The 22,567-nt window shown below is 34.9% G+C and overlaps 5 protein-coding genes across 13 annotated transcripts; 3 read left to right on the top strand and 2 right to left on the bottom strand.

Annotated features, from left to right (window-relative positions):
• Nucleotides 1-1,041: 1,041 nt before the first annotated feature.
• LOC103482944 (ubiquitin-conjugating enzyme E2 10) lies at nucleotides 1,042-3,927 on the bottom strand. Of its 2 annotated transcripts, none has more exons than XM_008439347.2 (5): nucleotides 3,786-3,927; nucleotides 3,616-3,697; nucleotides 2,643-2,770; nucleotides 2,071-2,175; nucleotides 1,042-1,495 (listed from the first exon to the last, which is right to left on the bottom strand). In XM_008439347.2, exons 2-5 carry the CDS (start codon nucleotides 3,683-3,685, stop codon nucleotides 1,352-1,354), a joined length of 447 nt encoding a protein of 148 aa, XP_008437569.1. In that variant the 5' UTR covers nucleotides 3,686-3,697; nucleotides 3,786-3,927; the 3' UTR covers nucleotides 1,042-1,351. The 2 variants fall into 2 exon arrangements, with proteins under 2 accessions (XP_008437569.1, XP_050945920.1); XM_051089963.1 differs by having other exon boundaries at nucleotides 3,782-3,923.
• Nucleotides 3,928-5,167: 1,240 nt separating this feature from the next.
• LOC103482945 (uncharacterized) lies at nucleotides 5,168-7,587 on the top strand. The gene is made up of 4 exons (XM_008439348.1): nucleotides 5,168-5,638; nucleotides 6,378-6,696; nucleotides 7,036-7,094; nucleotides 7,180-7,587. Exons 1-4 carry the CDS (start codon nucleotides 5,377-5,379, stop codon nucleotides 7,215-7,217), a joined length of 678 nt encoding a protein of 225 aa, XP_008437570.1. The 5' UTR covers nucleotides 5,168-5,376; the 3' UTR covers nucleotides 7,218-7,587.
• Nucleotides 7,588-8,222: 635 nt separating this feature from the next.
• On the bottom strand, nucleotides 8,223-12,439 carry LOC103482946 (probable inactive receptor kinase At4g23740). Of its 3 annotated transcripts, none has more exons than XM_051089961.1 (4): nucleotides 12,215-12,439; nucleotides 11,859-12,083; nucleotides 9,323-10,663; nucleotides 8,223-9,098 (listed from the first exon to the last, which is right to left on the bottom strand). In XM_051089961.1, exons 3-4 carry the CDS (start codon nucleotides 10,569-10,571, stop codon nucleotides 8,395-8,397), a joined length of 1,953 nt encoding a protein of 650 aa, XP_050945918.1. In that variant the 5' UTR covers nucleotides 10,572-10,663; nucleotides 11,859-12,083; nucleotides 12,215-12,439; the 3' UTR covers nucleotides 8,223-8,394. The 3 variants fall into 3 exon arrangements, with proteins under 3 accessions (XP_050945918.1, XP_008437572.1, XP_050945919.1); XM_008439350.3 differs by having other exon boundaries at nucleotides 11,966-12,083; nucleotides 12,215-12,438; XM_051089962.1 differs by having other exon boundaries at nucleotides 9,323-12,083.
• Nucleotides 12,440-13,882: 1,443 nt separating this feature from the next.
• Nucleotides 13,883-18,637, top strand: LOC103482941 (uncharacterized). 3 transcript variants are annotated; one of them, XM_008439345.3, is made up of 4 exons: nucleotides 13,883-14,000; nucleotides 15,124-15,162; nucleotides 15,291-16,928; nucleotides 18,051-18,637. In XM_008439345.3, coding segments are annotated over exons 2-4 (2,046 nt in total). In that variant the 5' UTR covers nucleotides 13,883-14,000; nucleotides 15,124-15,161; the 3' UTR covers nucleotides 18,458-18,637. The 3 variants fall into 3 exon arrangements, with proteins under 3 accessions (XP_008437567.1, XP_008437565.1, XP_050945917.1); XM_051089960.1 differs by lacking the exon at nucleotides 13,883-14,000 and having other exon boundaries at nucleotides 14,030-15,162; nucleotides 15,291-15,346; nucleotides 15,472-16,928; XM_008439343.3 differs by lacking the exon at nucleotides 13,883-14,000 and having other exon boundaries at nucleotides 14,018-15,162.
• A 472-nt stretch (nucleotides 18,638-19,109) lies between these two features.
• On the top strand, nucleotides 19,110-22,562 carry LOC103482940 (uncharacterized). 4 transcript variants are annotated; one of them, XM_051089959.1, is made up of 6 exons: nucleotides 19,110-19,403; nucleotides 19,558-19,607; nucleotides 19,752-19,916; nucleotides 20,360-20,461; nucleotides 21,425-21,548; nucleotides 22,135-22,562. In XM_051089959.1, the coding sequence occupies exons 1-6, from the start codon at nucleotides 19,187-19,189 to the stop codon at nucleotides 22,140-22,142; spliced, it is 666 nt and encodes a 221-aa protein (XP_050945916.1). In that variant the 5' UTR covers nucleotides 19,110-19,186; the 3' UTR covers nucleotides 22,143-22,562. The 4 variants fall into 4 exon arrangements, with proteins under 4 accessions (XP_050945916.1, XP_008437563.1, XP_008437564.1 ...); XM_008439341.3 differs by having other exon boundaries at nucleotides 19,111-19,403; nucleotides 19,555-19,607; XM_008439342.3 differs by lacking the exon at nucleotides 22,135-22,562 and having other exon boundaries at nucleotides 19,111-19,403; nucleotides 21,425-21,782.
• Nucleotides 22,563-22,567: the final 5 nt, after the last annotated feature.

The following is a 22,567-nucleotide window of genomic DNA, read 5'->3' as shown; positions in this document are numbered from 1 at the left end:
TTTTAAGAAAGATTCCATCTTATACTCTTCACAACTCCACTTTTAATTAATCCAATTTCAATGTCGATAGAAATTTCAAAATATATAGAAATTCGCTTTTATCCAACAAATTATTTCCCATTTATCCATTAAGTGTGTTCCTCATTAAATACTCTGATGAACATTCCTTGGAATTCGCATTGCACAGCTGCTTTCAATTGCCATTGCCCCCACACTTCATTTTTCTTCTTCTTCTTCTTCTTTTTAATTGAAGTATTTTCATTAAACAAAAATAACGAGAGTTTACAAATGGCATTTCGTTTCTTTTCAATAAGGCTTTTCAATTTTCAAAATTTTTAAATGTTAACTATTTTGATATAAAACTGCTAAATGGATATTAGGAAACTCTGAATTACTTACTTTTATTTTTATTGTACTAAAAAGAAAAAAAAAATATTTGGAAAGATTCAATCCTTCGTTTACGTTAGTATAGGTTTCGTGACCTTTTTTTCAGTACAAAATAAAAAGTATATAATTTTTATAAATTGATTCTTGGGATGCATTATAATAAAAGATAAAATTATTTGAAATAAAGATTACCATTTTGAAACTTTTGTAGTAAAATAATAAAAATAAATCAACCAATTTTTCTTTTCAGATTAAAATTATATCAAATTAAAAAAATGACAAAAAAAAAAAAAGAAGAAGAAGAAGAAGAAGAAGAAGAAGAAGAAGAAGAAGAAGAAGAAGAAGAAGAAGAAAAACCCAAATCAAGAAACACAAATTTCATTTTTCTAGAAAACATTAAACATAAAACAGTGAGAATGAGAAAGACAAGGGTAGGTAGAATCCGACGAATTTAGAAAATAGAAAACACATCAGCAAACTATTCAAGGATGTTAAGACTTGTGAAGAATGCATTATTCAATCTGCCTACCCCTCCCTTAGTGAAAAGAAAACAAATAACTCATAGTCGAATCATACTTATTTACACCAATTACCGATTATCTTTCTTGAAGTCAAAGGTTCAATCCTCGTAGCTCAAGAATTTTCAAGAACGTATTTTGGAAACATAGCCAATTATCATTGCTGCAGAGGAACTCCAAGTAAGAGAGATGTCCAAGGAATTCAGCACGATTACATTCCATACAAAAACCCTAGACAGAGCTCGCATTATCCATGGAGAACAAACAAGGGAAAAACATGCTTTTACCTTCTTTCACAAAGCTATTGTTGCACCACCGACTATTTGGTGCATTTCTTTTTCAGCGGGGATTGAAACAGAATTAAAATTGCATACAAATTGCCAGAGACATATATTTAAAATCACAATAGGACTCTCAACTTACAAGCTAAAGATTTGGGATACCATTTACCCCATGGCGTACTTCTGGGTCCAGCTCCTTGCGGTAGTTTCATACTTGTTCCTGTCTGTCTTGTACATGTGAGCAATCTCCGGCACCAATGGATCGTCAGGATTAGGATCCGTTAACAAAGAACAGATTGAAAGCAACACCTTGACAAAGGAATAATCTATCCGTTCAACACAAACTCAAGGCCAAACGTTCACCAATCAAAATTAAGAACGATGCAACAAGCCTATTTATATCAGATTTTGACTAAATCTGAGGCAGGAATCTCCATCATGCTCGTGAGAAATCCAATGCAGTGGATGCAACAATTGATAGATAGAGAAAATATAAAAATTTATCAAAAGAACATGCTTGAGATGAACAATATAGTGTACTCTTCAATATACCAACATACAACTCAGCCTAAGGGATTCAAGTAAACTACAATTGCATATCTGATTTGAATGACCATGACAATGAGATAATAATTAATCACCCTAACTTTTTATTATAATCGTGAGTGTCCGAGCCAGCTCGTATTTGGGTGTCAAAAAAAACTCGTAGTAAATTAATTTCTAGATAGGTGGCTACCATAGATTGGTGGGAAAAAATTGGTTGGACCATAGGGTTACATAGTCTGAAAAATGAATATTGCGAATGCAAAGGCATGAAATGAGTTAGATGTGTGACATGGTAATTTACTATCTGCAATGAAATTCATGGTTCCAGGGAACCAAACCTTAGAAATGGTTAGGGCAGGGCTCCATTGCTCTTTCAATATGTCCAGGCAAATGCTTCCATTGCTGTTTATATTTGGGTGGAATACCTTTGTTCTGAACGCTACCTGAAAATCAATAAATTCAATGAGATGAAAGATTAAGTCATTGTGTTACCTGAAGTACCTAGGAAGGTGTTGAACCAGAATGAGAAGGAGCTATTTTCCGTAATGATCATCGACCATGTCTGAAGATCTCAGTAACATTGCCTGAAGTCCCCCAACCAGATTTCAGAATGCAAATAGGTATACGGCCTAACATTTATTCATCCATAGACACTAGTTGCCTATACAAATTTTTTGTTGAAGTGTCTGTGAGATAAGTGCCGGTACTCAGACCAAAATGAATATAGCTCAGCGGATAAAATGCTTGTATTTTCAAGCAACTATTCACCAACCCCACATATTGTAAAATAAAAAGATAAGTACTACTGGTCTGTGCTTGCCATAAATGGGAAAATCTAAAGGGCCGACGGTAAAAACAAAACTAAATATATTCGTGAATCCTATTGATGGTAGCCAGAAGAATTGAATACCTTGGGAGGCTTAAATGGGTAGTCTGGAGGGAAGTGAATGGTGACAAGGAAGACACCACCAGCATAGGGACTGTCTGGTGGTCCCATTATGGTTGCTTGCCAGTGAAACATGTCTTCAGCTACAGGACCTGGGACGATTGCAGAACATATCAAGAAAGGAAAACTAGCAACTCCCGTAAAAAAAAAAATTACATCTTTGTAAACTTTTACATTCGTGAAAAATATATAATTGAAACGGTAAGTATATGTTTTTGTCGATAATGTTAGAACGTTTGCACAACTTAGCCCCAATTATTTAAAAAACTTCAACTTAGTCTCTTATGTTTTAAAATTTTTATTTATACTCTCCCATTAGTGACTGTCAAAATTGGTTAATAATATCTACATACTTCTTCCAAATTTAGAGGATGAATTAGAAACTTTCCTCTTTTATCAACCTTCACTCCCCACCCAAAGAAAGAAAGATTTTACCCATCGGTCAACATTTCGCCAACAGAAAAGATTTTAACCCATATAAACTAAATTGAAAAAAAAAACACACCCCGACAAAATGAACCATAAACAAAAAACAGGACGGGCGAAGAACAACACCAACTTACATGGACATTCACTGAAAACACTATGACGTTTCAGAAACAAAATTCCAGTAAGACTTTCCAAGAAGCTACACGCTGTAACTATTAATTGTCTATGTCATTTCATTTCAAAGGAAATGTGTTTGTTTCAACAGAATTCATAAGAACCCATTAATAGTATTAAATCCCAACCATAGCACAAAGAAAGACTCCAAAAAACTATTTTTTTTTTTAAAAAAAAAAACAACGAACATCCTAATTCAACCAATCATGCAATTGCGAGCACATTTTCTACACAAACCAAGCAAAATATTCTCAACAATATCAAAACTAAAATCATCCGATCCCAACCCAAACAAAGAAGAAGGATGGATAAGAAGAGAAACAAAATACAATACCAGCACTGCAAGACGTAGGAGGATCCCTCTGCAGATCCTTGAGTTCCTTCAAGATCCGCTTGGACGCCATGAGAAAAAAAACCTAATGAAGAGATCAATAGATGGGAGATGGAAGAGAGAAAAAAATGATGGGATGGCGGAAACATAGAGAAAGGAAGAAGAGTACCAACCTGATGAGCAAGGATGGAGGAAAATCCCTCACAGTAATGAGGGCTCGTGAGGGAAGAGAGAAGAATTGCGAAAGTTTTTAAATATGAAATAAAATAAATGTAAAAATTGGGGAAAGGGCAAAAAAGAAAAGAAAGAAAAGAAAGAAAAGGAAAAGAAAAAGAAAAGGGAAAAAAAAAAAAAGAGTATTTATGAAGACCGTTCAGTGTGGGACCCCCGAAATCTCGGGGCTTTCTGATTGGTACAGTTTCTTATTCTAGCGACTGTTGTGGGCCCTCCCTTAGCGTTTTTTCCACGGATATTTTCCCCTTTTTCTTTCCTTTAATTAATTAATAAATTTGATGATTCCATTCCATTATATTATATTATTGTTTCTTTATATTATAATTTGATTGATTCTTTCTTTCATTTTAAAACTTAAATTAAATGATTTCATTATGCTTCTTGTGTTTGGATCGAATCAAATCCTTTTTTTTTTTTAATTACAATAGATAACAATTTTTAAAATAATTATTAAGTGTATAGCAATATCTTAAAAAACTTGTAAATATAGCAAAATCTATGTCTGATAGGCTTTTATGGTTGATAGACTCTTATGGTCTATCAACATTTGCCACATAATCTATGAGTGATAGACTCCTATCATTGATAGTTCTTAACAGATTTTGCTATATTTGCAATTATCCAATTTCTTAACGTGTGTTATTATAGTCGTAGTTTATTATAGTTTAATTAAAATAGTTTGTGTTTTTTATATTGATTATTTTAGTTTAAATTATAATAGTACGTTTAATGTGTAAACTATCTTAGTTTGATAAAATAAAATAGAAAATACGGTGTAGCAAAAAAAAAAAAAAAACGATGAATGTCAAATAGTAAAAACCGTAACAAACGATAATCCGGGAAATTTAAATAACAAGAGATGGTTATTGTATTCCTAAATCCTATTTGTCCCAAACAGCTGATTAGCGTTTTATAAATTTTTAATAAATTAACCATAAAAGAAAAGTAAATAACAATTTAATTTATATACTTAGACTGACAACTTAGTTTTATATTTGGAAATCTATAATGACAAGTTTTTATTTTGAAGGGTATGTTTTAGTTTTTAATTAACTTCTAAAAAGATAGTTATTTGTCAATAAATGATTTAGTACTAAATTGTTATCGAATAAAGTATTTGTAGTTCTTGAAATCTCTAGCAACATCAATAACAAAATTTTACATATTTTCCAAATCAATCTTTTTCAACATCCAACTAGAAAAATATAATTAGATAGCTAATTGGTAAATTAAATTGAAAGTTTAGGAATTTTAAGTGAAAAAATAGATCAACAAACGTTACTAATATTCAAAAAGATTAGTAGAATTTTGACTTGATCTCCATGAAATTTAATCCTAAAATTACTTAAGATTTCTTAAAATAAATAATTTTGTGACAATTCGACCACAGAAGAAGAAAAAAGAGTTGATATTGACAAAAATGGCTTCGTTTCACCAAAGGGGCAGTGACGGCAATTTCTCGTTTAGAAGTCGAGGGGTTCGAGAGGGGAACTCCTTCTTTCTCGCTTAGTCCCAACTTCGACGATAACGATGGACTCCAGATCCCGGAGGCGGGTCCTCATCGACGACCGATCCCCAGCTTCCGGAGCTGTGGAACGACCGGATGTTGCCGGACCCAACGACGATGTGCAAGGATTGAAATTCCGACCCTCCGATGGGAATGTGACTGAAGATCAGGAGCCCTTCATGGGCATCAAGGTCCGTCGAAAAGCCTCTCTTCATCGTGATTACAAGGGGGATTACATCGACGTGCCCTCGAATCAATTCTTGATGAAAATCCTGCAAAAACAAGGTTAGATTTTTGTACCTACAGCGTTGAATTTTGTTTGCTTTTGTAATTGGCTTCCGTGTCTATTTCATTTCTGATATTTGTAAAGTATGGTTGATTGATTCTAATTTGTTCATCATTCTTTGTGAAATCGTTTGTATGTTGATGTTAGTTTTTCATTTCCAGATTAGCGAATCTATTACTTTCTTATTGGATGGTAACTCTTCGTTCTCTTGTTCCTTAGATTTATGTATTATTTTGTATTTTATGGTTTTCTTTTTTAATTACAGAATAAATAGAATTCATTTAAGCGTTGGCTATTAGGTATTTTGGATGAGTGTTTAGTGGGGTGAAATACGAGAGCTTTTCTTGGGTTGTATTTTGTTGGATTTACTTTGTTGTATACGAACTCCATATTTGATCAAATAAGGGTTCGTTTGATTACAATTTTGTTTTTTCTTTTCTGCTTTTGGAACTCATGTTTATAAAAAAATTTAACCTTTTAAAAACTTAGAATGGATTTTGAAAACGATGTTATAAAGTAGTTTAACAAAACAAATAAACTCATAGATGAAAATGGTGTTTATGAAAACTAAAAACTAAAAACCAAATAGTTATCATACAAACTTTTAAGTGTGTTAATGTTTCTTTTGAGGCCCTTATTCTTGGAGAATAACATGATTTGTGTTGCGATTGCGACCATAGCAGGCATATCGCATTGGTGCATAACCAAGTTCTACTATGTTCTTTATCATCGCTGCAGGTGAACAGAGTGTGCTTTTTGCAGATAAAGTCTTGAAGTTCACTGCTTCTGGGAAGATGAAAAGGCGGATTCTTTTAATAACAGAGTTCGCCATCTATATCATTGACCCAGAAACTGATACCCTTAAAAGGAGGATAGCCCTGGCTGCTGTAGATAAGATATGTTTAAGCGAACTAAGTGATAACTTCTTTACAATTGTGATTCCAACCGAATATGACATACTGATGGCAAGTACTCGGAAAACGGAGATTGTTACAGTTTTGGTTGAAGCCTTTAAGAGTTCATCTGATTATGAACTTGAGGTTGTATTCTCCAACAGGTAATTCTCATTATCTTCCTCCCATACTGGATCACCATTTGAGCTTTGAACAGATGGTGATGAAAAGAGGCTGCATGAAAATGACTGAATGAGATCGGTTATAGAATGTTAAATTTTCCACATAATTGTAAAATTTTTCATTTCATCTTTAACTAGGAGAGTTCTAGTTCTGGTTGTAGAGTTCATCATTCACTGAACTGATTAAGTTAGCAGTTTAGATACCCATGATTGTTCTTTATTCACAAATCTTTTTATTTCTTCTTGTTGAGTTGTAACCTGATGTTTTATGGCAGAGGGATATTTGTGCTTTTTCTAAATTTGTGGCACCTCTTTCTTTAGGTTTGCATACAATGCCGGAGGTGAACTGATAAAAGAAATTCTGTTTGAGGAAGTCGAAGGTATGAATAGTCTCCTTTTGAGTATGAATGTAAATTCTCTTTCAATCGGATTCTTAAGTTCCTTGCTTTGTTCCATAATATACAGGTGGTGTGAAAACAAGAATTTTGAGGAAGCAGGAGTGAGTTATGATTGTTTTATTGGTCAGTTTCTGATGGCAGTTCGGATATTTCTTTTCTTTTAGAAGTTAAAGATTTGCTAGTGGGTACTCTGCTTGGTCATTTTGCATCTGATCAAATTGAAGAGTTGTGTCCCTATATCTAAATGCAAAGTTTTAGAATATATTTGTAGTTGTCTTTAAGTATTGATTATTGTATTTGTTCATTGTACAAAACTAGACTCGTGATCTTTGGATTCTGAATTTGTAGATTCTTGAACTGTTTGAATCTGTATATGAATCAGAAATCGTTGTGGAAATGGATTGAAAGTTGTATCGAAATAAGGCCACATTCACAATTCAACAATGGGATTTCATTGATAGATGAATTATATTAACCAATGAATCTCAATTTGCAAACATAATTAGATTGTTTTTGGTCATATTTGTTTAGAATTATGAATGCATCACGTTTATTGTAATTGTTATCGGTGATGATAACGATAATAATAAATATTACAGGTACAAACTCATAGTTTTCATAGTGTTACAATATCTCTAACAATAACATTAGTAGGTTGGACATAATTTTCAAACACGACTAGATTCAATCGTCAAAGTTTTTCTTTTTGAGTTGGTTTGGCAAGTCTAGAATGATCCTCTTTTTCACTATATTATTGTTTAATTTTACGAAGCTTTTATTTTTGTGTTTTTGTATCTAAATATTTGTTTGAGTTAGTTCTAACTAAGTCTAGAATGAACAATGAACGATTTTTTTCTATGTTAACGACCTATATATTTTCATGCATAAATGAACCTTCGACAAAACAGTGAGTGACCCATAACGAAAGAAAGCTCTATGACTTCTCAACTGTGTTAGAAAACCAATTAAATACTTTAGAGTTCAAAGACATTTTAAACAGTTACTCAAACAAGTGAGGGATAAAAATCAAATCATCTATTGTAATTATCAAGAACTACTAAGTATCAAATGATATGGAAACAAAATTCAATCCCATCTTTAATAGTGAAATTTTGAATTAAAGGTACTACTGATTTATTATTATTATAAACAAAAAGGAGGAAGCAAGAACAAAACCAAAACCCGAACGAACCAATTACAAATTAAATGAGCCAATTTTGAAGAGCTGTTTCCAACAGCTCAATTACAAATTCCAATGATCTTTCAACCAAAACCGGATTCCTCAATTCGATCTCGACGGAACTCCACCCTCACCCTCACCCTCACCCACGTTCACCTGAATTTGGATCAACTCCTCCGCTCCGCGTTCCAACGCCGGCGGCAGCACCGGTGGTAAACTTCCTACGCTCACCCGGCGAACTCCCTCCAAACGAGCCGCAACATCCGCCATTGCCGGCCGATCATCCGGAACTCTTCCTACACAAGATAGCGCAATTTGCAACGTCTCTAACATCTCCTCCTCTATGTTCGGATACCTCAAAAGCTCCACATCGAACACCTCCGCCGTCCACTCCTCTCGGACAACCGCGTTCACCCACCGCACCAGGTGGATTATCTGATCTCCACCGTTACCTCCCTTCGTATGCAGTGGAAATTTTCCGGTGAGGAGCTCGAGAAGCACGACGCCGAAGCTGTAAGTATCAGAGGCTTGAGATGCTTTGCGAGAGTCCTTGAGTTCGGGAGCACGGTATCCGGCGGATCTGGTGGCTGGTGGGGTCATGAGGTTCATGAGAGCAGCGACACCGGCGTCGGAGACGCAACCGTAGCCGTGGGAGTTTAGAAATACGTTTGATGCCTTGATGTTTCCATGGACAAGAAGTTTGCCGCAGTTTTGTGAATGGATGCGAGCGACTCCTCTGGCGGCGCCAATGGCGATACGGAGTCGTGTTTCCCAGTCAAGTGGAGACTGCCCTTTCTCTCTTGCAACTGCAAAATCCCATTTTCACAAATCAACCCTCCATCTTCAACAATGGAATTTTCAGTTTTAGTAATCATTTGGATTTGTTTCTTTACCCTTTAAGCCAAAATTTGAAAACTAGCTAATCATTATTACAATTTAAGTAAAAAAGGTTGAATTCTTAGTAAAATATTACAAACAAAAACAAGATTTTGAAATGATAAAACTTCAAAGGGGAGAGATGAGAACATACCATGCAACATTGCAGAGACACTTCCACGTTGGTAAAAGTCGAAGACCATGAGTTTCTCATCCTTTGAATAATAATATGCCCTTAAACCACACACATTCTCATGTTCAATGCTCCCTACCACTTCCATCTGCTGCTCAAATTCTTTCTTTGAAACACTCACTTCCTTCAACCTCTTCACTGCCACAGCATTCCCGTCTTCTAATGTTGCCTTATATGTCGTCCCAGACGTCCCCTTCCCGAGCACCTCGGAAGACGCCCTCAACAAGTCCTCCAAGTCAAACTCAAGGCTCTGACTTTGAAAAAACTTGAGATTGTTGCTTTGTGTCTCAGATCCCTTTTTCTTTACAAACAAATCTTGTTTGTCCAGCTTCGATGAGGCATTGTTTTTCACTTTTCTGTTTGAGCAGCACATAACCACCAAAATGACTGCTATAGCTAACCCCATTGCAGAACCTCCAATTATAATGCCTAAAATTGCTGCTTCACCAATTGTTGTTGTACCTTTCTTTGATGGCTTTGCATTGGGCGACTGTCCAGGACGAACTGGAGGAACGGCATTCTTAATCTTGGGGACAAGGTTGTTACCGGAGAATGCCCGACTTGGAAATCTTTGAAGGGAATCAGGGACATTCCCTGTGAGGAAGTTGTTCGAAAGATCCAAGTCCTGCAAACTAGGAAGGTGGAGGTCTGGAATCTCACCAGAGAGTGAGTTATTGGCGAGGTTTAATGTTGTTAGATGCGTCATGTTTGATATTGAGGGAGGGATGCTCCCATTGAATGCATTGTTGGACAAATCAATGATGCTGAGATTCTTCCATACTGAGAAATCCAATGGCAATGGACCAGAAAACCTGTTGTTCTCCAAGTAAAGTGAGTTGAGATTTCTCAGTTTTTGGAAGTCAAAAGGGAAAGACCCTGATATGTAATTTGATACTAGGCTCAGAGTTTCAAGTCCCGATAGTCGACCAAGAGTGTTCACTGGGATCGAACCATGTAAGCCAACTTCAGCCAATCGCAAACCTACAACTTGAGATTCGGCATTGTTGCATTGAACTCCAATCCACTCTTTGCACAAAGCAGTGCTCTTTTTCCAATTGATCGCGTGTGAGTGATCCATCTTGTTAATAAAATCAAGCAAAGCTTCCTTGTCTTTGATCGGCTCTGACATGACCGGAGAAAAAGTTGCTGCAAACCAGAAAACTGCAGAGAAAATGAAGACGACATGCTCCAGGTCCCTTTTGAAGCCCATTTTCAACCGAAACTCGAGGCTTTTTAAGCAAGAATGAGTTAGCACCAAGAGAATGATTTGACAGTTCTCTTTGCTTCAATTGCTAGTTGCATCTTCATGATCAGAGAAAATAGCAAGAAGAGAACGAATCAAAACCAATACGTGGTGACATAAAATACTGAAATGAATTGAGGTTTACTTCCCATTTTATCAATAGCCAAAAGGACCAGAAACTGATGGGAGGAGAGAAGAAAGAAAGATTAGCAATGAATTTACTATTACATTAACTGCTAGTCTTCCAGGCCTGAGACAATCATGCTTAAGATGCAAAAATAGTGGTCATCTAAATCTACAGACTCAAAGCAAAATAAAACCCAAGTGAACCCATATCATTGGTTCAATCAGTCAGAAGAACAAAAAATGTCTCATTCAATGACAATTTCATTTTAATTTTCCATTTTTCCAATTTATGTTGGCTTTACCATAAATTATTTTGTATGTTTTTAGCTTTTGTATAGAAACAATTAAACTAAGAAAGTACACAACAAAACAAAGAAACACCAAGGATAGGGAAAATAAAGAACATGTTGAAATAGCAAAGTTGTGAATTTATTACTCTAGCTACAAGTCTACTTGATTCCCAAAAATGTTAAGCCCTTTTTGGTTTTATATTGTTTATAATTGTTCTTATTTTTTCCATAACTTTAAGCATAGTTTACATCTTTCTTTTGAGTAAATATTTTAATTCTTAATACGATTCTCAAAACTAAAAAACTACCATTTTTAGTTTTCATAACTGAGCTTATATTTTGAAAACTCTTGAAAAGTAGACAACACCAGGAAAAAAAAAAGAAACTAATAAGTAGAACTGATGTTTGTAGTCTTACTTTCACAAACTAAGTGGTAATCAAATGGGCCTAAATGAGTGCAAATTAAGATTTTACTTCTCATTTTCTCAGTAGCCAAACAAGTTCAAAAACAGCTGTGAGAAAAATGGAGCTGAAACCAAATGAGTAGCAGAGGATTTACTTCTCACAAACATCCTCCCAGACTTCAACAAAACTTGCTGAAGATGCAAGAATGAAGCAAAGAAATGGTGAGAAAACAAACAGTCATAATTTTACTTCCCATTTCATCAGTGGCCAAACAAGTTTAAAAACAGAAAAAATAAGAAAAAGAAGTTGAAATAGAAGGAGTAACAACAAACAAGAGTTCAGCAAAGCATGCTCAAGATGCACAAATGAAGCAAAGCATTAAGAAAACTGAAGTGAATCAATATCATTTTGTAGTCAGAACGAGAAGAAGAACCTCAAAAGTTCAATGGCTTGAAATCAAGATTATATTCTTCATTTTCTCAGAAGTCAAACAAGCAAGGATATGAACAGAATAAACCTAGCTATAGAATTACTTCTTACTTCAAACTTCCCAGAAGCTTTCTCAAGATCCAAAAATAGCAATCTCCATCAACACAACTCGAAACAAAGAGAAAAAAAATTGCATTCCCAGTCGATTGCATTGCATTGATTGATGAAACTGACAAAAGAGGAACGAAAATGAAAACTCAGCTGCAAAAGATTTTTGTTTTACTAGTGAAAAGAGAGCAGTTAACATCACATACAGAGAGGAAAAAGAAAAAATGGAAGGAGAAAGAGATCAAAACCCACATCAGAAAATGGTCAAAAACGCCAGAGGAACAGGAGGAGGGTCCATGTGATATGAATGGGGTTTCTTCAATTACTATTTTAATGATGGAATTGCCGCCATTGATGGCTGATGATGCTGTTGCTTTGAGGCCCATTTTTTGTGGCATTGTGGAAACATATTGACAAAAAGAAGGAGATTGCACTTTTGGTAATTATTATTATTTAAAAAGCAAAATGGGTCTTTTTAATTTAACTTTCAAGAACTCACTCCCAAAATTATGATCTCTTAGATTTGGTAATATCTAACTCAGATTAGGTTTTTTCTCTCACTCCATTTTATAAGTGGAAATAAATTATTATCTGTTTGGAATCCAAAGCATCTCATAATTTAAAAGATAAGAGTTTGTGTCTCTTACCGAATAAAATATTGTTTTTAGTATTATGGTTGAAATTTGGATGGAACTTTTTACTCATGTGATATTGTCAAATTGATGTAAATGGTAAATTAGAGCTCAGCTTCACTGATACTTGAAAACGTGAGATTTGTATATACAGTTTAGTAATAATATGTCTTAAATACTTTGGTAAGTTTTATAATTTGATATTATATGGTACAACTTTACGTTAATTATTAATAGTTGAAATGATTGAAAGGTGGAAATAAGAGGAGACATAAGTGAGAAAAAAATTGAAAGGCTTAGATTTGTTTAAAGAAACGGAAATCAAAATGATTGGATAAAAGTTTGGTTTGTTTGGTAAACTAATTATTGGGTTTTGGCTTTCAACATATTTTCTATTAATAAGTCAACAATTAACCACTCCTATGTGTATATGACATTTCTCAATCCACCAAAATTCTTTATCCCCTTTTGTTTTATTTTGTTTCAATGGGATTTTATATTTTCGTCGTTTGGTTAAATTTTGTTGATTTCTTAAAAGTAAATACCTTCGTACGTTTGATTATTCCAATATAATAATTACAAAAACGGTAATCAAACATTCAACATTGAGAGAATAAATATATATTAGCTACTTAAACTCACAGTTGACTTTTGATAGTCAACAGACTAACAAACTTTGTAACACATGAAAATCGACTTAATTTACAAAAAAACAAAAAACAACAAAATGATTACATTACGGTTCCTTAAATTTAAACTATAAACTTAAAAAGAACAAATAAAATAAAATAATTTGCCAAATTATATTAAGTCTAAGTTTCAAATAAATAGAATACTCAAACAAAATTATAGTAATTAACGTAAGAATGCGAATAAATAAATATGAATAAAAATAGATTTCAACGAATCAGAGTGGCGCAGCGGAAGCGTGGTGGGCCCATAACCCACAGGTCCCAGGATCGAAACCTGGCTCTGATAGAGAAAGGCTTCCAATTTCTGATTAATTTTTCACTTCGGCTTTACGCGAAAATGCGGCGTCGTTTTTATAGTTGTCGACATATCGATTCACGTCATCGACTTGTCGGTTCGGAATGAAGAAACTAGTTATCATTTAGTTGTTGGATCGGACGGCCCGCGATATATCGTGAGGAAAATTAAAAAAAGAAAAAAAAAAGGGGAAAAATTATGAAAATATTCGAAAACGAGAAAAAGAAATAAAATTTGATTGAACAAAATTGGAAAGGAACCCTAAGGTAAGAACAGAGCTTTAGAGCTTTCTCAAAATCTCGCGATAAATCGATCATTTTTTTCATCTACTGCGAACCCTCCGCTCATCTCTCCGTCGAGAACAACAACACCCAAATACCCAATCTCTCTCTCTCTCTCTCTCTCTCTTTCTCTAGTCTGTAAGGTATCCTTAAATTTCTCGTTAATTTTCCTTTCGTTTTCATTCCCTCTTTCCCGTTTTTTCTTATAAGCTCTATTTTTAGTTCATTGGTTGCAAGTTGCTTTTACAGTTCGATTTTGCTGCTTCTTTGCCTGTCGAGAGATAATTGGGGACAACGGGTGTTGGGATTTTTCTAATGGGTTTGTGGGAATTTGGTTCTACGACTTGTTTGTTCAATGGGAAAGTGAGGGAGGGAAGTTTGGTTGTGTAAACAATCGCTTAGCTTCTTGTGGGGTTGTTTGAGTTAGTGGAAGATTCGTATTGGGAATTTTTTGTTAATTGAATTTGATTGAAATTTAGCTTGTTCTGGGTGGGAGTTTGCGAGTGTAGTGTAATGTCTCTGCTTTTTGATGAGGAGGTTAATGGGTTTCGGCCTTGTTTGGCTTCTGAGAAAATTGGTGGAGGGAAATGGGGTGATTTTAAAGGTTTGGGAAAATGTTATAAGGAAGAGAACGAGGGGCTTTTTGAAGAAAAAAAGCCTTCTGCAGAGCAAAAAAGAATTTCATATGACACTCTTGTTATTAGTTTCAGAAGAGTTGATTTTGCTTTTTGATGTTTCTTTCTCAAAGACGAATGGTGTGGCTTTAAGTTCATGGTATCACGTAAGTTAGTTTTGAACATTGCTGAGAGAGGCATTTTGGAAGATCCCTTTTCCTGAGGAGTTTCAATCCATCAAAATGAGGGAGAAAATGATTTAATCTTAACATCAGTCAGTTAGCCAATGCAGGGAGTGCTTTACTAATATCATCTGTAAATTCACCAATGAATGGATATGTTTTTCAAATTAAGCATGTTCTGTATTTCTCAATTTTAAAAGCAATTAGACATGTTGCCACATTTGAGGTCCTTGTTTTCTTGTTATATGTTTCTTCCTTGTCCCTTCTTTGGTTGTAGTTTAATTCATCTATCTTCTTTTAAGAGCTTTCATGAGACTATCTTACTGTTACATTGTAATCATATCTCTTGTTGTTTCTTGAATCTTATTCTCTGGTCTGATCGTTGACCATTTTCTAATACCTATCGTGAATAATTCATCTTGGCCTCTCAGCTGCTTACTGTCATTTTGGTTTCATCCTAAGTAGGTTGACTTGCCGGAACATCAGAACACATACACATCCTGAGTGAGTTGAAACTTTTTGGTTACGCAATGTTTGTCGCCAAACTAGATTCTTGGCTTTACCTTATACATTCATTTGTTCAATTTTGCTTTTCGCCAATTTAGCTGCTTGATTTTTCTTACTTTTTTCAGTGGTCCGTGAGAAAGATATTTGTTGGGAATATGCCGAGAAATTAGATGGTAACAAGGTAAAGTGCAAATTTTGTCTTAGAGTTTTGAATGGTGGGATCAGTAGATTGAAGCATCATTTATCTCGACTACCGAGTAGAGGTGTAAATCCATGTAGTAAAGTGAGGGACGATGTTTCTGATAGAGTGAGAGCCATACTAGCAACTAGAGAGGAAATCAAGGAAGCATCTAGTGGGAAAAAGCAGAAGCTAGCTGAAGTCAAAACTGTTGAAAATGTACCATCAATATCAATGTGTAAATCTGTTGTTTCAATGGAGACCCCGTCGCCAATTGCCAAAGTTTTTCCAACCGTTACTCCCATGGCTCCCCCATCATTACACAATCATGAAAATGCTGAGAAAAGCATTGCTTTATTCTTTTTCGAGAACAAGCTAGACTTTAGTATAGCTAGATCTTCATCCTATCAGCTTATGATTGACGCAATAGGGAAATGTGGCCCTGGATTTACAGGCCCTTCTGCCGAAACGCTGAAGACTACTTGGTTGGAGAGGATCAAAACTGAAGTGAGCCTTCAGTCAAAAGATATTGAGAAAGAGTGGACTACCACCGGCTGCACGATCATTGTAGACACATGGACTGACAATAAATCAAGGGCTTTGATTAACTTTTTGGTTTCATCCCCATCCCGGACATTTTTTCACAAATCCGTCGATGCATCTACGTATTTCAAGAACACAAAGTGCCTTGCTGATTTATTTGATTCTGTCATTCAGGATTTCGGCCATGAAAATGTAGTGCAGATAATCATGGACAGTAGTTTGAATTATTCAGGTATTGCAAATCATATCCTTCAGACCTACGGAACTATATTTGTGTCTCCCTGTGCTTCGCAGTGTCTGAATTCAATTTTGGAGGAATTTTCAAAGGTAGATTGGGTAAACAGATGTATCCTGCAAGCACAAACTATATCAAAATTTTTATATAATAGTTCCTCACTGCTTGACTTGATGCGAAGGTTCACTGGCGGTCAAGAACTCATTCGGACTGGGATATCGAAACCTGTATCGAGCTTCCTGTCTGCACAATCTATTCTGAAGCAAAGGTCAAGACTGAAGCATATGTTCAACAGCCCTGATTACACCACAAATTCTTACGCAAATAAACCACAGAGCATTTCTTGTATTGCCATAATAGAAGATAATGATTTCTGGAGGGCAGTAGAAGAATGTGTAGCAATATCAGAGCCTTTCCTGAGAGTCTTGAGAGAAGTGTGTGGGGGTAAACCTGCTGTGGGATGTATATATGAGTTAATGACTAGAGCAAAAGAATCAATAAGAACATACTATATAATGGATGAGATCAAGTGCAAGACATTTCTTGATATTGTTGACAGGAAGTGGCGAGACCAACTTCATTCCCCGCTTCATGCAGCAGCTGCATTTTTGAACCCAAGTATTCAGTATAATCCAGAGATAAAGTTCCTTACTTCCATTAAAGAAGATTTCTTTAATGTTTTGGAGAAATTACTCCCCTTGCCAGAGATGAGACGGGATATTACAAACCAAATATTTACTTTCACAAAGGCGAATGGGATGTTTGGATGCAGCTTAGCAATGGAAGCAAGAGATACAGTTTCACCTTGTAAGTTCTCCTTCCATTGTCATTTAAACAAATATCTATACACAATTTCATTAAAACAGTGAATTTTGGCATTTCGGACTTGATTTAGCAACTACCCAAAGATTGTGTTAGAATCTGCAATGTCGAATTTTGAAATATTAAAATTGGAAACTCCTCTTATTTTTTCTGTTTTTTTAGTACAACTTGGAATAGGGGAATTTGAATCGGAAAATTCTTGTCCTCAAGTACATATAGGTGCTAGTTGAGGTGAGCTCGTTGGCGAAAACTCCTCTTCTTAGTTTCATATCCGAATATAATGAGAAAACTAGGTTTAGTTTTTACTACAACTATTCATGTTTTCATTATATTTGTTTTAGTTGTCCTGAATATAGTTAACAAGTGTATTTACTGAGATAGAGCTCTATCTCGTGTTCTGTTTCTTTCTCTTCACTGTGGCCAATAAATTGTCGAATGCTTTGGTTTCTTTAGTTTCTTCTTATAGTTGCTTTTTTACCCTAAATGATTTGTCAGTTTGGGAGCTCTATATTAGGAAGGTATACGTTAACTGTTTTGGGGGCAAGTGCAAGTCACACTTTTGGTTGAGGACTTCTATTATGAGGCTTTGGTTCCTGACATTTTAGTACTTTAGGGGTATTTGGTCCACCAACTTTATAAGTTTGCACATTTGTCGAAAAACTCCATTTTCCTCTCTATTTTGATCATTTATCTAAGAATTTCATCCTACAATTCTGCACCCCAAACACAAACTTAACTCAATATCCTAAACACCTCCTAAAATTTAGGACAATTTAAATGGTCTAGACAATAATTTGATGTTTGACTGACCAAATAAAAAGATGCTGTGATGAATTTAAAAATACTAATTTTAGTTGCGTGGATGATCTAATTATTAACTTTAATGTATTAGCTTCTCCTAATGGCCAACTTAAACATAGCCTAACTAGTTAAGACATATGCCCTCTCAACCAAGGGGTTGGAGGTTTCAATTGTTTACCCTACGTATGGTAACAAATATCCTTTGTCATATTATGTGGGACTAACAGACTTGATGCTTTACTAAGCCTATTAATGCTAAACATTCATTTGGTTTGCTAGTATCACCAATGATTTGATATAATGTAGGGCTTTGGTGGGAACAGTTTGGTGACTCTGCCCCCGTGTTACAACGAGTTGCAATACGAATTCTCAGTCAAGTTTGCAGTACTTTCTCCTTCGAGCGGCATTGGAGCATGTTTCAGCAAATTCACTCTGAAAAGCGTAATAAAATCGATAAGGAGACATTGAACGACCTCGTCTACATAAACTACAATCTCAAGTTGGCTAGACAGATGAGAACAAAACCACTGGAATCTGATCCTATCCAGTTCGACGACATTGATATGACGTCAGAGTGGGTAGAGGAGAGTGAAAACCAAAGCCCGACGCAATGGCTCGACAGATTTGGTTCTTCCTTGGATGGGGGCGACTTGAATACAAGACAGTTCAATGCTGCCATGTTTGGTGCAAGTGACCACATATTTAATTTGTGAGAAACATCTTAACTTGCAACATCAAATTGTTTGTTTGTAATCCTCTCCACTTCTTATTAGGCCTTGTATGTATTCTCTGATTAGAGGCTTCATCTCTTTTTCTCTTCCTTTTGTTGTATTGTAGCATGAACTTGCTCCTTACTTTCTGTATATAAAATAGAAACAAAACTTCAAGGTTAAGCCTTCGTTTATTCAATTTCTAGTTCAATTGAATGCATCCCGAGCCCAACCATTGGGATTTTTATTGAGTTGAGAATTGAACGAGAAAATAAGTCGAGAGAAACTAGAAAATAAATTAGTTCTCTTTAATTTTAACTTATTCTTGATCCGATGTTTTCAAAAGTAAATAAACAAATAAGAAAGCTTATTCTTAATGGAAACTTAAATATTGTTTTAATGAGATAATTAAACAATTTCAAAACTGCTATAACTAAGATTTATTTATCAAAATTGTAATGATTGATAATCAAAATTTAATTTTTAATATATAATTTTTTATTTAGAATTTTAACAAAAAATAAAAAAAGTAATAAAAATAAAAATCACATTACCCAAAATCAATCTTAAAAAACAAATCTTAATTGGAGAAATTTGTTGGAAATGGAATCCAAAATTTGAAAATATAAAATGGTAATTATTAGATTAATATTTGGCGTTAAAACTTTTTAAGACATATTGGTTTGACAATCGTCCACCGTCTTTCCCTTCAGCTTTTTCCTCTGTTCTCCAATGGCGTACGATTTCAGAAACAATTCCGGCCACTACGATTCTCATCCGATGTACGCCTCAACCGCTTCTTCTACCCCATCTCCTTCTCCCCATCCCATGTATTCACAGTCAATGTACCCCAGAATCGGTCAACAAGCTCCTTCATCAACCCCTCCGGTGGCCCGTCTCTCATCCCATCATCATTCTTCTTCTCCATCCTCATCGCCTTCTTCTTCGTGTAAATTCATCGGTTTTCATCTTATGTTGTAATGGGGTTTTGACCAATCGCTTTGTTTCGTAGTTTATGTGAATTTCAGAAATGGTTTTAGGGTTTTCTTGAATCATTTGATTTTCCCGTGAAATTGATGGATTTTTTTTTTATTGTACAGCAGGTTTGGGCATCAGGGTTACCATTAAACCGGAATATCGAATTACTCCTCCGGTGAGTTTTGATTTTGTTGCTCTAGATTGTGGATTCTGTTATGAATGTGAATGGATCTTGATATTGGTGATTTTCTGTTTGGTTCTTTTGTTTGGTTATGAAAATGGTTGCTTTGGGTTTTAATGGCTTGACGTTTTCTTATAGCCTCAATTATCTCCACAAGTTGGAGATATTCCTCGGAGCAATTTCCATTTTGATTTTGAGTTTGAGAAAAAGGTTTTAGCTGAAGCAGAGAAAGAAGCTCCAAATTGGAATCGGTTTGGGTTGGAACAACTTCCTCCTAAACCAGTGGAGTCCACATCTTCAATGGTAACTCTTTTTTTTTTTTTTTTTTTTAAATTTGTATGCTCTTTTTTTCTTCATCAGCGAGCTTCTTAACTAAGACTTTATCTATGAAAGATTCTCTCTGTAAACATATTTGTAATTTTTAATCTGTAGTAGGTTAATTCCTCATCGTTGACATCATTAATCACATTTATATTGTATAAGAGATTTTATTGTTTATGATCTGCAAACCAAAGGTCTTTGTTTCTTGTTATTTATTTATTCATTCATTTTGTGTTGACTGTCTCTTGAAAAACAAAGAAACCATTTGATTCTATTTGATTCCACCTTTTTCTCTTATCAAAATGGTACTATATGGTATCTCTCATAGTCAATGTTACACAGTCATCATTTGTTGTTATGAGTATTCATGTCTCCTATCTACATTTTTCGTTATGACATATGTGTACACACATGTTTCCTTGTAGGGTTCAATTGGAGATCCAACTGTGAGCAAGTATGTTGCATCTGGCTTGAATCGGGAAGCTGTTTCATTTGCAGTTGCTAACTATGGAGACAACCCAACCAAGGTAATTGTGAATTATTGGTGCAGTGACACCCAAGGGAAATGGGATATGATCTCGTTGTAATATATAGTATTTGTGGCATTTGATATATATACTTGATAGTTGATAAACCTCCATGATTGGCCCAATGATCAATAAGATGCAATGTAAACAGTGAAGTGCTTAAAGGAGGAGTTGGATTTAACCATGGTGGTCATCTACTTAGGATTTAATCTTATTATGAGTTTTATTGCCATCGAAATATAGAGAGTTAGATGATATTCCCATGAGAAAAATTGAGACATGTATATATAGCCTATTTATACATGGTGAAGTGGTCCTCTTGAAAGAGAGGGTGCCTTTGGGAATGTGGACATAGTGGTGCATGATTGTTGTCACCTAGTGGTATAAGGTATTAGCAATGATAAGTCGAAGGAAGGTCAAGTATTATCAGTGATTAGTAGGAGGAAGGTCAGGTATTATATCTGTTAAGTCTGAGGAAGGTCTGGACGACAATAATCATTGTCATAGAGTTGTTGAGTTATCATGCACTTTCACCTTGGGACACGTGTTATAATGGCCAGGACAAAAATATGTGTGCTTGATATGATTTATTACATATTAGATAACGTGTGTAAACAACTTGCTGGATTATCTCTACTTCTCACTTTACTATAAATATAATTAAGTTGCTTGCTTGCAATGCACAGATGGAGGATCCATTCACAGCTCTTTTGATTTATCTTATCATTTGCGCTATTTGATTCAATTCTACTTCACCTTCTAAGAGTAAAATGTAGTTTTGTTCTCTAAAGTCTACTTTTGTTTCTTAATCTGGTTATTAAGTTCAAAACGTCCTATTTAGTGAGTTCTAATAACTTTCAGTCTTAGTCCCTCTAATTCCATCTTGTAAAGCACTTCATTCTAGTCCTTCATGTTTATTGTTTGTTGTTTGGCTTTGCTGACATTCTCTGAGTAACTTTGTAGGTTCAAGAATTTGTAAAAGGCTACACACTCCTACGAGAAATGGGATTTTCTTCTATCAAGGTGGTCGAGGCATTACTCATGTATGACAATGACACCGATAAGGCTGTAGCTCATTTTCTGGGTGGTACGTCTTAATTAAGACTTATGAAAATGATTGTGTCAAGAATTCTGTTGTACTTCAACTATGACATCTTTGTATATGTAATATGACTATAGAGGCCTCTTGGGATTGTAAATGTTATAAATAATATAGGCATAGGCATTTTTAGTGTATTTTAGTCGTTTACCTATCGGTGTTTCACCAACACTTGCAGACCCTCTTACGATAGCTGATGATGATTACATTTTATATTTTTCATGTCTTTGGATTGAATTCTGCTGCAGAATTAACTGATATGTTGATTGCAAATTCAATGCCTTGATGACCATTTGATTTTTTGTTTTTAGTTTTTGAAAATTGTGTTTGTTTTCACTCAAAAGTAGTGTTTATAAGTTTTATTTTCACTAGTCAACCATTAATCAAATTGTTATCAAATGGGATCTTAATAACCGTTACATTCTAACCATGTTCTGCATCATATTTTTCTTGAGGCCTTTTCACAAATGATCTACAAGGTATGCCAAGATACCAGCTTTTTAGTAGACTATGGAATTTTGTTTTTGTATCGACTTCTTAAAGTCATCTTCTTAAGCTCACCTTCTTTTGCTAGATCTTTGAAGCAGCTTTCAAACATGGTATAGGCGATAAATTCAGCTTAGAAGAATTGCACATAAGCAAAAGGAGAATATATGTATATATATATATACACACTTTTTGTTTGTTAGATGGCTTGGTTGATGAGCAATCAAGAAAATTTAATATAAGCTTGGAAGGAAAGAAATTCGAAGTGTCGAACAGAATAGAAGTGGCTAGTCTTTTATTTTCCGCCCAAGTGAAGAAAGGGATTTGATTGTTATCTACATGTCCAAAGGAGCCAAGAATTGTCTTACTAAGCTCAAGAGGACGAAGAGAATGAAAATTATGAAGTATGTGATTGGTTTCTTGGAGGTGTCCAAAATACGTCAATACTTCAATTTTCTATTTGATTGATGTCCAAAATAAATGCAAAACTACTGAAATCTCTTCTTGATTTGAATATATTC

This window comes from Cucumis melo, chromosome 9 (genome assembly GCF_025177605.1).
Source record: "Cucumis melo cultivar AY chromosome 9, USDA_Cmelo_AY_1.0, whole genome shotgun sequence".
In the NCBI taxonomy this organism is placed as follows: Eukaryota; Viridiplantae; Streptophyta; class Magnoliopsida; order Cucurbitales; family Cucurbitaceae; genus Cucumis; species Cucumis melo.
This window is presented reverse-complemented; position numbering and strand designations above follow the sequence as displayed.